The sequence below is a fragment of the Lissotriton vulgaris genome, unplaced genomic scaffold, assembly GCF_964263255.1.
Source record: "Lissotriton vulgaris unplaced genomic scaffold, aLisVul1.2 SCAFFOLD_1049, whole genome shotgun sequence".
NCBI lineage: Eukaryota > Metazoa > Chordata > Amphibia > Caudata > Salamandridae > Lissotriton > Lissotriton vulgaris.
Window position 1 is genome coordinate 195144 of NW_028250089.1, and position 14750 is coordinate 209893.

The 14750-nt window shown below is 44.3% G+C and overlaps 1 protein-coding gene across 1 annotated transcript in view; it reads left to right on the plus strand.

Annotated features, from left to right (window-relative positions):
• The window catches only part of LOC147663375 (cocaine esterase-like), a 513967-nt gene that overhangs the window by 153337 nt on the left and 345880 nt on the right, over positions 1-14750 (plus strand). Inside the window, exon 6 of the mRNA XM_086950486.1 lies at positions 4322-4475. Coding sequence (XP_086806612.1) covers positions 4322-4475 — 154 coding nt within the window. The remainder of the gene's footprint in view (positions 1-4321; positions 4476-14750) is intronic.

The window sequence follows — 14750 nt, forward strand, 5'->3', positions numbered from 1 at the left end:
ATATGAACAAGGGGCAATTTCCCTCAGGATAGGCCTAATAAAATGTGCCCTTATATCTTTATATATAGTGCAAAACAGCATAAGGTACATTGTGCTTTGTTCAGCTAAGTTATCACAAGGACAGGGAGTCAGTCTCTCACACCAGCTCACCTTATTGGGAAAAGCCACAAGAAAGTACAATGTGCAGAGACGGAACCTCTTCAAAAGGAAGCGGGAATGTATATGGGTACTAAAGGCTAAGCAAAATTGTTGGATATTTGGCGAACCATGGGATGGGGTCTCACCGACCGGGTTACATGAAACTAACTCATTATAATAGGCATTTTTAATCATTACTTTATTATTAGTTGGAATGCCATCAGGATTTTCAAAATAATTTCCTAGCCAATCTTGTTTAGGGCATTTTTAACATAACAAAGCCAGGGAGTAGACGATGCATTTCCTAAACTTAAACAGTCTCTTATGTTTGCTCTGGTAGATGATAGTTCTTCCGACGACCACACTTTCCCCCATAGAATCAAGGGTGCCAGTTTAATTCTATCTTTAAGCAAATCCAGTCCCAGCTCAGAATGACAACATTTTGAGGGAGAGCTACTGGGAACCCTCAGCAATCTTTTTGTAAATTTGTATTCCAAAATTTGTAATTAGCTGTTTTTTTTACTTCCCCCAAACTCCCGCTCCATAGTTGTAATTGACCAGCATTTTGATTTATATAAGACAAGTATTTCCTAATATGCACGCAAAGCGAAACAGGCCCTCTATAGTTCTACTTGTCTGTTGGGCCCTAGTCGCAATCGTATTGTCCCACTTTAATTGATTATTAAAAACATTCCCTAAATATGTAAAAGAAGGGACCTTTTCAATTGTTCTACCCTTTACCACAAATCTTCTTTTTTTGTGTTTTTAGGACCACAGACAATAAAAAAAGACTTATTAAAATTAACCTTGAGATCCAAATCCGTCATAAAATCAGAAAATGCAATCAGGGCTTTTTGGAGGCTATTAGCCTTTAACGTCAGCAGTACGGTGTCATCTGCATAAGATAACAAGGAAACCACGTTATCTCCTACAGTCGGGTAATCCAAGTGCTGCTCAATTAAAAAATTCTCCACCCCGTTCGTATATGAAAGGATTTAAAAGGGGGCCAAAATGCATCCCTGTCTTACACCATCTGTGGATGCAATGGATCTGGATTTTTCTCCACCCAATCCATATTGAATAGAAAGTGAAGTAGATGAATGCATCCTACGCAAAAGGGTAATAAGTGCCTCCTCAAAACCTATCTTTCCCATGCATAACCACAGCTTCCCCCTGTTAATTGTGTAGAATGCACTGAATAAGGCCATGAAGGCCAAGTGGATCTATCCTCTCTTGGCCTTCATGTACTTACCCATAACTAAGGACAGGTTGAGGCATTGCTCGTTCGTACCCATACCCTTTCTAAAGCTGTATTGTGAGTGGGATATCAGGCCAGCCCCATTAGCCCAGAGCTGAAGGTGGGCAAGAATCGCCCTCCCCATGACTTTGCATGAGGCGTCAATTAGGGAAATAGGCCTATAGCAAATTGGATCATTTCTACTTCCCTTCTTGTATATTGGAACCACCACAGCTTCTTTCCATTAGTCAGGTATGCAGCCCACTATCACTGATTTGAAAACATTAGCCAACAGCGGCACCCATATTCAAGGATTATCTTTGAACATGTCTAACGAGGCGCCATCGGGCCCTGGGGTTTTTGCAGCAATACCCTTCAGTAATGCATCTTCAACCTCACCAATCGTAATGGACAGACTCAGTTTTTTCACTGTCTTCTTTTTGGTCATGCAATGATGCACCCTTAGGATTAAAAGAATTCGTAAAATGAACTACCCATGTGTCTTCTGTTATTAGCAATTCCATATTCCTAACCTCATTTGTAAAAAGGGGATGATTTATGACTTCCCAGAAGCCTCTAGAATACGTGGGAGCACTAGCTCTCTCCAGGTCATCCCATTCGAGGCTTCTTAACTAGTCTTTTCTCTTCCCAATTGCTAATTTATAGGTTTTTGTAGCTTTCCTAATTATATCCCCGGCAGGGGGACCAAATGCAGGTCTTTTTTAAGATCTTTTGGGTAACTGTATCAGATTTGTGCAGTATTGTAATCCTTTGAGTTTCCTAGATCTACAATTGAGTTGTGTGCTGGAAGTGGGGTCTTGGGGATCATTACTAGACCAAAGGGATTAAAGACATTACAGAACTTCTAAATTTACATTAAGTGTGAGTAAGAGACAACTGGCAATGGTCTTGATCGCAAAGTAGGCTTCAATGTCTATGTTGTGGCGTTGGGACCTACACCAGTGTACCATAATTATTAAATGTACCAGAACAAAGCACTGGTCCATTTCCCCATGAAGAGTTTAGTGAAAGAGTTTCACTTAGTGTGACCAAGGTTCAGAAACAGACAAGTGGATGGAATTGCTATAGACTTTAACAGTTACATACAAAGCCAGTCATGCAGTGTATGTGACTCTCGACAGGATGCCCGATGTTTTGCAGTACCCATGGTAGGGTCAGTGGCATTACACAGGCCTCCACAGCCCCTGCGGTGCAGGGGGTCTCCAGGCTCAAGCCCCCCATCAGCACATTACTTTGTCCAGGGAGCTCCCAATTATGTCCAGAAGGGACCAATCCACGCACCTTGCAGGGGGCCCCCTCAAGTTTCGTTAAAACAGTGTGTTGGGTTAAAGTTCCTTGCGCAGTTGATTGACATTGTTTGTGTTTTTAATCAGTGTTTTTGAAAAATGGTAAAGATTAGAAAAAAGTTGGTTTGGGGGAAAGGATAAGCGTTTTAAAAAAAGGGAAGGATATGGTAACGAGTCTTTAGGACATTCTCCTTGTCTAAACGTCACCAAAGGTGGCCAATGCTCCCTTCAAATCAATATTTTCAGTTCATCGACATTTATAAGGGGCATGTACAACAAAGCGTGTTGTGCCCAATCACAGTAACTTCTAAGCGAATATAATGATATGCTTGGCATGTCACCAGTTTATTAGTCCCAAACATTAATTCTGGAAATTTTAAAACTCAGTATTTCAAAAGGTAACCACGTTGGATCCATTGGCGATCACCCTTCATACCCGTGTTCAAATCAATAGTCTACAATAGCTCTAGTCTGCATTTAAAAAACTGATTCATGAAAAGGGCACTTGTTTTGTTTTGGGTTTTTCTCCATTATTTGTATTTCTGATTCTCAGGTTCAGCAAAGATCCTGCTGTAATCATTGAAAGCAAAGGTTTTCAACATGTTTTTTTGTCTTACGGGGCTCATTAATATCTTATTCTGTTTGGTGCCTCAATTAGATTTTATTTCTGACAACTTTCAAAAGAAATATAACTTAAGTACGCGAGAAAAGCAAGACATGCACCTTCTATGCAGCTCAAAATACGTTTAAGTGATGTTACAAAATATTATGAATAGAAAGAAACCACAAAATTGAATAATTTGACTAGGGATAAGAGTAGTTTTCCCTGCATTCAGATTTGATATTGCGAAATGCTATATAGAGTTTCATATATACTCCATAAAGGTGTCTTTAGGGAGTTTTTTTTGCAGTTCTAATTATTATCCTTTTTCTTTCATATATCGATTCACTCACTGTTCCTGTGTCTTTTTATTGCTTTATCTAGTCCATAGCTGTTCTGTTCCCTTATTGCTGATTCAGCTGTGGAACAATTGTTTTGTTATTTCTTTGGTACTATGTAAAACACTTTTTGCCTTAAGGCTCCTTTCTAACGTTTTCAAAATACAGTAAATACAATCTTTACTCAGGAGAGATAGAGGTAGCCAACGGAACTTGCAAAGACAGGACAAGGAACTTACTACCACGCAGGAAACAGGGTCAGATAACGCTGAAGGAGGGGGGTGGGGACGGAGTTTGAGCAAGATACACCGGGGATAGACGGGTGTGCAGATAGTCAACCCGGAACACACACATCAGGTTCCGGAACCTAAGACTGGCTGTTAACATGTATTGAAGATGCTGATACATTAATGGGTACTCTGAGGCCAGGGGGATGCATGTGTCAAACCTGAATGCCAGGAACTGGGGTTGGAATCCCTTACCACATGCTGGGGGAATGCTGTGTACCTACACTTATTGTACCATTGTCTTAGGATGTTTTTCGGTATTCTTTTTTTCAATGTAACATTGTTACCCTCTACTTTGGTGCTGTTACAACTGCATTAAGCAACTTTTGTTACATGTTTTTGCCTACCAATAACAAAAGTTTTAAATAAAAATCTTTAGGAGGTTTAACATCCCTTTTTTATTTCTCTTTCAGCACCGGGGACGAACATGCTCGCGGTAATTGGGGTTTTCTGGACCAAGTGGCTGCTCTGCAATGGATTCAAGAAAATATTGCCAGTTTTGGAGGCGATCCAAATTCAGTCACCATATTTGGAGAATCCGCTGGCGGAGTTAGCGTTTCTGCACTGGCAAGTATAGGCTCTCTTTCTGCATTTTCATAAAGATTTCCAAGCATTGTTTTCCTCAACATATACCCCCAAAAAAGTGTCCTTCATTACCAGAGAACTCTTCTTGCTTGCCTCATGGGAAGCACTAACATCTCTAGAAGGGGACCTTATGGGCAGTGTCCCAACTCTTTTTGTCCTGCACCCACAGGAGGCAGACAGTGCACCGTGTACACACATATTTATCCAACTACCGTTCACTGCAAATCAACAGCATTTGCTCACGATGATTAAATCTGACTTTGTATATACGTTTGTATATATTTATATACAATAAAATCTGTGGACCCCCCCCCCCCAATTTTTTTTAACTCAGGGGTGGTCACTCTGGTGCCCCTCCACAGGGCTCACATGTTCAGTGTCTCCCTACCCCGCCCCCATATATCTTTTTATTTGTTTCATTGTTTTTGGTCTCTGGACCACCAGCGTCCTAAGATGGAGGTTTCAACTTTTCCTTCAGGTTGCAGCCAGCCAATCATAACACATGGGGCCCGCCACATGACTCACAGGATCAGTGTATTCCCTACCCTGCCCCCATATATCTTTTTTTTTGTTTCATTGTTTTGGACTCTGGACCACCAGTACCCTAAGATGGAGGTTTCAACTTTTCCTTCAGGTTGCAGCCAGCCAATCATAACACATGGCTGAGCATGCAGATCACTAGATCTTTCATAGCTCTGCAGTGGAAATATAAAAAGTTTTTTAGCCACTGACCTCCATTAGGTTAATTAAGCCCCAGGGACCACTACCTCCCCGGGGCTTCATAAAAATAGTTGAGGGGGCCACGTGGACCCCCCTCCTGGAGCTTTAATAGGCCCCGGGGACCAACAACTCCCAGGGGCTAAAAACATATTTAAAAGTGGCAGTAGCCAGCATGGCTCCCTTCCACTGCCATATACTGCCTCGAGGACCACCAACTTCCTGGGGCCATCCCATGCAGGACCGAGGAGGTGGGCAGCATGTCACTCCTCATGGAGCCTGCAGAGTTTTCATCTCTTTCAAAGAGATGAAAGTATTGTTCTCCCATGCAGGCAGCTGCATTTGCAAGAGCTTCCTGTGTGCTGGAGCAATGCTGGATCCCGCAGGAGTGCAATAGACAGGGAGCTGACTGGGACCGCAGGACCTAGAGGCTCGCCCTCAGTCCCCAGCATGCAAACCGGGTACCCTGGGTGGGGTCAGAGCACTCAGGGAGATGTGGACGGGTCCTTGAGGATGAAGTCCCTAAGTCCAAAATTGGCCCAGGGAGGGGGGCTGCGTCCCTCCCTCTCCCATTAAATTTCAGCCAGGGCCTGGGGATGGGGTCTCTGAGGCCGAAATTGGCCGAAGGAGGGGGCCATGTGCCCCCCTCCTCCCATTGAATTTTGCCAGGCCCCAGGGGATGGGGTCCCCGGGCGGTTCTGGCCCTGATGCTCATTTTACAGACATTAAACCTCAACAGGAAGCACTTACAAATATAAACATAGGAGGTGCCCCAGCTGAAGCTTCACTTCTGTAAAGGAGAAATCATCCTAACACCTTGGTGTGGTGAAGGCAAAGCTAGTGTGCTTTCTCTGAAAATCCATACCGAAAGATGATCTGAAATGCTTTGTGGAGCTGAATACATTGTTGATATATTGGAACTTCATCTCTAGTGAGAGCACAGTCCATGGTTCTCCATTTAAACTGTGAAGATTTTTTGAACGCACAAATCACTTGGAAGCTTCGCCATTTGGCCCCGTTCACATTAGTAGTATGCAGATGTTGTCCTACCTTCTCACGGGACAATGGACAGCTTAGCAAGTGCTCCCTATGCGTTTCCCAATAATTTTGGTGACTCGTTCTTGATGGTGAGGAATATCAGAACATCTCCACCAAACAAAGAAGCACTTTCAAGCTCACTCAGGCACTCTCACACCCACTCATAGACCCCCTTCAGACACTCCCTTGGACACTCATGTACCATCTCAGACACCAACGCAGATACTCACTCACACACTCACAGGCACAATCAGACACTCATGTACCCACTCACAGACCTATATAGCCACTATCACACCCACTCATACCCACCAAACTACTCACACACCCAGTCACAGACCCATACAGCCGCTCACACACCCACTCATGGACCTATAAAGTGACTCACATACACACTCTCAAAGGTTTCAGCTTACAATTAGGAAATAAAATTTAAAAAACCTTTGAAATTCACTACAGAAAACAAAAGTTGCTGGGATGTCATAATTAGGGAAGAACATTAAAAAACATTCAAAATTCAAAGAAAAAAACAAGTTACAGGGCCATTATAATTAGGAAATAGAGTTTAAAAACCCTAGAAATTCACTAAAATAAACAACTTCTACAGGGATGTTATAATTAGGCTCAGATTTCACTGGTACAAAACCATACAAATTCAGCAGTTATAGATAGCTGATCTGTCTATAACTTACGCCCCCTCAATGCACTCCTTATGGCCTTGCATATTGCATTACTCATGACATGGTCAGTGACATCACTCATGACATTACTGATGACATATCAAATGATACCCCAAAACCGGTCCTAGGATACTTGTTTCTGGTCCAGGGAGGACCTGGCCTGGCAGTTCGGACCGGACTGTTCCCATGGGGACTAGGGTCAAGACTGATTTTCAAATGGCTTTCTCAACTGGGACAGCGTGGTGTGCAAAAAAACAATGGATCTAACCCAGATTTGTAACTGGGGTTAATGTTGTATTGATTCAGCATTCCGTCCATCATCTGTTCTTTTTGCATTTGTCGCCCTAAGTGGGAAGGGTTATGCCAAGACGTGAGTCCCATGCTTGCTACGCCAACAGATTCAAGCTATCCTGGCTGATAAGGCATGAAACCCTGAAACCGGTCCTAGGATTATTTAGCATTCTGTCCATCATTTGTTTGCGTAGCTCTTTTCACCCTAAGTGGGATGGGTATGCTCAGACGTGGGTCACGTGCTGACTACACCACCAGATTCAAGCTATTCTTGCTGATGAGGGGTGAAACCCCACAACCAGCCCTAGAATACTTGTTTCTGGTTCAGAGAGGATCATGCCTGGCAGTGCGAACTGGACTGTTCCCATGGGGAACAGGACCAAGACTGATTTGCATATGGCTAGGTCTCAACTGGAATAGCGTGCAAAATAATGTTGGATTTAACACAGATCTTTTACAGGGCGTGAATGTTAGATTGATACAGCATTTAGTCTATCATCTGTTCTTTTTGCATTTGTCGCCCTAAGTGGGAGGGGTATGCCTGGACATGGGTCCCATGCTTGCTACGCCAACAAATTCAAGCTTTTCTGGCCGTTTTTGGGTGAATCCCAAAACCGGTCCTAGGATGCTTGTTTCAGGTCCAGGGAGGACCTGGCCTAGCAGTTCGGACTGGACTGTTCCCATGGGGAACAGGGTCAAGACTGGTTTGATTATGGTTGGCTCTAAACTGGAATGGCCTGGCATGCAAAAAACAATGGATTTAACCCTGATCTGTGGCTGGTGGTGAATGTTGGATTCATTCAGCATTCAGTTCATCATTTGTTCTTTTTGCATTTGTCGCCCTAAGTGGGAATGGTATGCCCGTACGTGGGACCCATAATCGCTACGCCACCAGATTCAAGGAATCCTGGCTGATGAGGGGTGAAATCCTGAATCCGTTCCTAAGATGCTAGTTTCTGGTCCAGGGAGAGCCTGGTCTAGCAGTTCAGACTGGACTGTTCCAATTAGGAACACGGTCAACACTGATTTGCATATTGCTGGGTCTAAACTGGAATGCCGTGGCATGCAAAAAAACGATGGATTTAACCCAAATCTGTGACTGGGGGGGAATGTTAGATTAATTCAGTATTCCATCCATCATCTGTTCTTTTTGCATTTGTCGCCCTAAGTGGGAAGGGTATGCCCAGACATGGGTCACATGCTGACTACACCACCAGATTCTAGCTAGCCTGGCTGATGAGGGGTGAAACCCTGCAACCGGCCCTAGGATACTTGTTTCTGGTCCAGGGAGGACCTGGCCTGGCAGTTCGAACTGGACTGTTCCCATGGGCAACCGGACCAAGACTGATTTGCATATGGAATGGCGTGGCGTACAAAATAATGATGGATTGAACCCAGATCTGTGAAAGGGAGTGAATGTTAGATTGATTCAGCATTCAGTCCATCATCTGTTCTTTTTGCATTTGTCGCCCTAAGTTATAGGGGTATGCCCAGACATCGGTAGAGTACTCGCTATGCCACCAGATTCAAGCTATCCTGGCTGATGAGGGGTGAAACCCCAAAACCAGTCCTAGGATACTTGTTTATGGTCAAGGGAGGACCTGGCCTGGCAGTTCCAACTGGACTGTTCCCAAGGGGAAACAGGGTCAAGAGTGATTTGCATATGGCTGAGTCTAAACTGGAATGGCGTGGCGTGCAAAAAAACTATGGATTTAACCCAGATCTGTGACTGGGGTGAATGTTAGATTCATTCAACATTCCGTCCATCATCTGTTGTTTTTGCATTTGTCACCCTAAGTGAGATGGGTATGCCCAGACGTGGGTCCTGTGTTCGCTACATTATCAGATTCAAGCTATCCTGACTGATGAGGGGTGAAACCCCAAAACCGTTCCTAGGATGCTTGTTTGTGGTCCAGGAACGACCCAAGACTGCTGTTTGGACTGGACTGTTCTCATGGGGAACGGGATCAAGACTGATTTGCACATGGCTGGGTCTAAACTGGAATAGCATGGTATGGCATGCAAAAGCCGATAGATTTAACCCAAATCTGTGACTGGGGATGAAGGTCAGATTGATTCAGCATTCTGTCCATAATTTGCTCTTTTTGCATCTGTCGCCCTAAGTGGGAAGGGTATGCCCAGACATTGGTCCTGTGCTCACTATTCCACCAGCTTCAAGTTATCCTGGCTGATGAGGGGTGAAATCCCAAAACTGGGCCTAGGATGCTTGTGTCTGGTCTAGAGAGGACCTGACCTGGCAGCTCAAACTCAACTGTCCCTATGAGGGACAGGGTCAAGACTGATTTGCATATGGTTGGGTGTAAACTGGAATGGCATTGCATGCAAAAAAAAACAATGGATTTAACCCAGGTCCGTGACTGGGGGGGATTTTTGATTGATTCAGCATTCCGTCCATCATCTTTTGGTTTTGCATTTGTCGACCTAAGTTTTAAGGGTATGCCCAGACGTCAGTCCCGTACTCGCTACACCACCAGATTCAAGCTAGCCTGGCTGATGAGGGGTGAAACCCCGAAACCAGTCCTAGGATGCTTGTTTATGGTAGAGGGAGGACCTGGCCTCGCAGCTCAGACTGGACTGTTCCCATGGGGAACAGGGTCAAAACTGATTTGCATACGACCGGGTCTAAACTGGAATGGCATTGTCTGAACTGGTAAATATCGCTGGGTTCCTCAGGACCACTACCCTCAAGAAGCCCACCTTCCAGCAGCTTTGACTCAAGCTTAATTGCACTGAGGATCATAGTGGCTAGACAGGGGGAAGTGATTTGGGAAGGGTACTGCGGGGAGGGAGACCTGGAAAAAGATGTAGTCCTCAATTAGCTTTCCTAATATACTGTGTGAACTCTTGGGCTAAACTAGCATGGTTTAATAACAATAACATACTTGTAAAGAAAAGCAGGTTACTTATGAAAGAGTTGTCACACTAATACCTTTTTCACAAGGAATGTAATTGCTGTTCCTATAATTCTCAAAACAAAATATAACAATATAGACTCTATGATGAATCTAGTGCTTGCATAAACACTATGCTTCAGAGCAAGTCACAAGTTCATATAAAAGAGTATATCAGCTTTTGTCTCACTATCTCTTTCTTAAATTATGATTTACATGTAACACTGTTAAGAATCACAGTGCTATTTCCAACAAGCGTTTAATTAATGCACAATAGGTTTCAAATTTCCAGATGACAGCTCTCTGGTAAACTACCGGAGCTAAGAAGGGCCAATGGACCTTGGGCAGCAGACTATGAGTTTGAAGTCTGCAACAGTCTGTAACAAGCATTGGTACAAACAAGTGACAGTTCAAACAACAAGCACTGGGAAAATCAATAAACAAGCACTGGTAAAAGCAACAGGACAATCATGACAGGTGTGGCATGGTGTGTAAAAAAAATGATGGATTTAACCCAGATCTGTGACTGGGGATGAAGGTTAGATTGATTCAGCATTTCGTCCATCATCTGTTCTTTTTGCATTTGTCACCCTAAGTGGGTAGGGTATGCAAAAAGTAGGTAACATGCTCTCTATGCCACCAGATTCAAGCTATCCTGGCTGATGAGGGGTGAAGCCTCAAAACCGAGCCTAGGATGATTGTGTCTGGTCTGAAGAGGACCTGGCTGTGCAGTTCAGACTGGACTGTTCCCATTGGGAACAGGGTCAAGACTGTTTTGCATATAGCTGGGTCTGAACTAGAATGGCTTGGCGTGCAAAAAAACTATGGATTTAACCCAGATGTGTGACTGGGGGTGAATGCTAGGTAATTCAGCATTCCGTACCTCATCTGTTCTTTTTATATTTGTTGCCCTAAGTGGGAGGGTATTCTCAGACATGGGTTCCGCGCTTGCTAGGCCACCAGATTCAAGCTATCCTGGCGGATGAGGGGTGAAACCCTGAAACTTGTATTAGGATGCTAGTTTATGGTCCAGGGAGGACCTGGCTTGGCAGTTCGGACTGGACTGCTTCCATGGGGAACAGATTCAAGACTGATTTGCAAAACTGCAAGGGTTTGCTGTGCAAAAAAACAATGTATTTAACCCAGATCTGTGACTTAAGTTAATGTTAGATTGATTCAGCATTCCGTCCATTATCTGTACTTTTTGCATTTGTCACCCTAAGTGGGAAGGGTATGCCAAATGTGTGTCCCGTGCTTGCGAAACCACTGGATTCAAGATAACTTGGCTGATGAGGATTGAATGCCCGAAACCAGTCCTAGGATGCTTGTTTCAGGTCCAGGAACGACCGGCCTGGCAATTCAGACTGGACTGTTCCCATGGGGAACAGGGTCAAGACTGATTTGTATATGCCTGGGTGTAAACCGGAATGGGATGTTGTGCAAAAAATGATGGATCGTACCTAGGTCTGTGACTGGGGTGGAGGTTAGAGTGATTCAGCATTTTGTCCATCAGCTGTTCTTTTTGCATTTGTTGCCCTAAGTGGGAAGGGTTATGCCCAGACGTGGGTCCCATGCTCGCTATGCCAACAGATTCAAGGTATCCTGGCTGATAAGGCGTAAAACCCTGAAATCGGTCGTAGGATGCTTGTTTCTGGTCCAGGGAGGACCTGTCCTGGCAGTTTGGAAAGAACTGTTCCCGCGGAGAACAGGGTTCAGACTGATTTGCATATGGCTGGATCAAAACTGGAATAGCGTGACATGAAAAAAAGATGGATTTAACCAATATCTGTGACTGGGGGTAAATGTTAGATTCATTCAAGATTCTGTCCATCATCCATTCTTTTTGCATTTGTCACCCTAAATGGGAAGGGTATGCCTAGACGTGGGTCCTGTGCTCGCTGTGCCATCAGATTCAAGCTATCCTGGCTGATGGGGGGTGAAACCCTGAACCCGTTACTAGGGTGCTTGTTTCTGGTCCAGGGAGGACCTGGCCTGGCAGTTTGGACTGGACTGTTCCCATGGGGAACAGGGTCAAAACCGATTTGCATATGGCTGGGTCTAAATTGGAATGGTGTGGCGTGCAAAAAATGATGGATTTAACCCAGATCTGTGACTGAAGTGAATGTTAGATTGATTCAGCATTCCATCCATCATCTGTTTTTTTTGGACTTGTCAAAGGATATCATGGATGATATCACTGAGGACATCATCTACAGGACCGCTCATGCATCCACTCACAGACCCACATAACCACTCATAAACCCACTCACAAACACATACAGCTTTACTCACATACACACCTTTACTCATCCATAGAACTACTCACACACCCACTTACACACCTATACAGTCACTCACACAACCACCTAATCACCCATATTGCTACTCAGACACCCACTCATACTGCCACGCACACACCCACTCATATAGCCACATAGCCACTCACACATGCAGCCTCTTATGCATCCAGGCACTGACAAATGCACTGACCCACCCATACAGCCACAGACTTACATGCTCACTCGTCCATACAGGAACTCAAACACCCACTCATTCACCCACACAGGCACTCATACATCCCTACAACCACTCACACACCAACTTAAAAACCCATACAACTATTTGCAAATCAACTTACACACTCAGCCATGCACACACCCACTCATACACCCATACAACCAATCACACACCCACTTACAAACCCATACAACCACTCACACACCCACTCATACAGGAACACATAGAGTCACTGAGCCACTCACATAATATATGTTAAAAGCAGTATCACTCATTAGTAGTACACCTAGTATATTTGCAGTAGCTTAGTATATATGTTTAACGATCATAAACTCTTAGAAAACACTTAAACTTACTGAATGATTTCATCAGTGATGTCATCAGTGATGTCATTTGATATGTCATTAGAGATGTCATCAGTGATGTTGGTTTTTCTAGCAAAGGCTTTAAGCATAGGATTAGCATAGTGCCATTCACACTAAGCTAGAAAGGGACAAATGGGTATATTCACTAGGAAATGGTGCGGTGTGGTGGTAAATTTTGCAGCACCATGCTGCATCATTTAAAAACAAAGGGATGTACCATATTCACACGATGTTGGACGGCATGCCGAGGTACACTGGTGCGATAGTCGTGGGGGACTTTAACACAACGTTTGAATCATTAGGATTGGAGGATCAGTCTCTCATGGAGAATGAAGACGCAAAATGGGGCATACCCTCCCTAGAGATTGAGCCAATTAAGAAATGGACGGAGGCGGCCCTCCAATTGAAGGGGATGTGTGTAGGCCAGCAGTTGAGGGCCGTAAATGGGCGAACATTGTCAGATAAGCAGGGGCTCGACACTCTTAATAACGGGCTCAGGTCGATTCATATTGATTATGTGCTTGTAAGTCTACCATTGTGGCAGTTCGTAAGGGACATGGTCGTTACTATGCGTGCTGAAAGCGATCATGACCTGCTTATAGTTGCGGTAACCAGACTGTTTGGAGAAGTTATACCATCTAGGGTAGAGGCAGGGGGTAGTGAATTGGCATTAATTAATGATGTCCCACATTTGAAATGGAGAAATGTTTCTGATTCCCCAGATGCTTTATTAGCCATGAACAAGGAGGTGAATAGGGTAGTGGAAGAGTGGGGAACTAGCGAGGGCAGCCACTCCTCGTTGGCTAAGGTTACAAAGACACACACTATCCTCTTTGATCCGTTAAAACTATTTTTCTGTAGACCCATTAATACTAACAAAGTTAGGCAAAAGAAAGTGGAAGGGTGGTTTAATGAGAAATGTCGCCTTGCGCTGAGATCACTTGGGACAGCACTAGGTACCAGGGATTCAGCAAGATTAAGGTTGGTGCGGGACTCCTTTAGGAAGGCAGTCAAAGAAGCAAAAAAGCTCTGGGACCAGGCAAGATGGCAGGAGCTTAAGGAGGCATGTGTGTCCCGGAATTCCAAAATATTTTGGGACACGTATAAGTGGGATGGGGGGGGTGTCCAGATCCCCCGCGAAACAATGTTGACCATCACTCATGGGTCGAACACTTTGAACCCTAGTATGCTTCCTTGGGGGACGAGGCGAATATTGATCCTTACGTCCATTTCTATTTTTCTAGCCGGATATTCACACTAGCGGATGTGGATAGGGCAGTAGATTCTATAACACCAGGACGTGCACCTGGAATCGATAGCATCCCTGCGGACATTTTGTTAAGCTATAAACCTTCTTGGCGATTGTATATTAGATATCTAGCAAATTCAATTGCTTGTGGTGCCCCAATCCCGGCCTCCTGGAAGGGGGCAGAGATAATCTCAGTATTTAAGAAAGGGGATAAATCCATAGCAGCAAATTATAGACCAATTAGTCTCATAGATTCCATCCAAAAAATCATGGGTCGACTGATTTTGCAAAAAGTCCAGGTATGGATGGAAGATGAGTAAATCCTAACTCCATTACAAGTGGGCTTCCGACCCCTCACTAGTACTAATGACCAGGTCTTCCGTTTTGCTAACATCTATTGGAAGACAGTTGTTCTGGGGAAAGGGGCCCTGTACGCGGTTTTTGTGGATTTGAAGGCAGCCTTCGATTTAGTGCCTCGACGTAGGCTG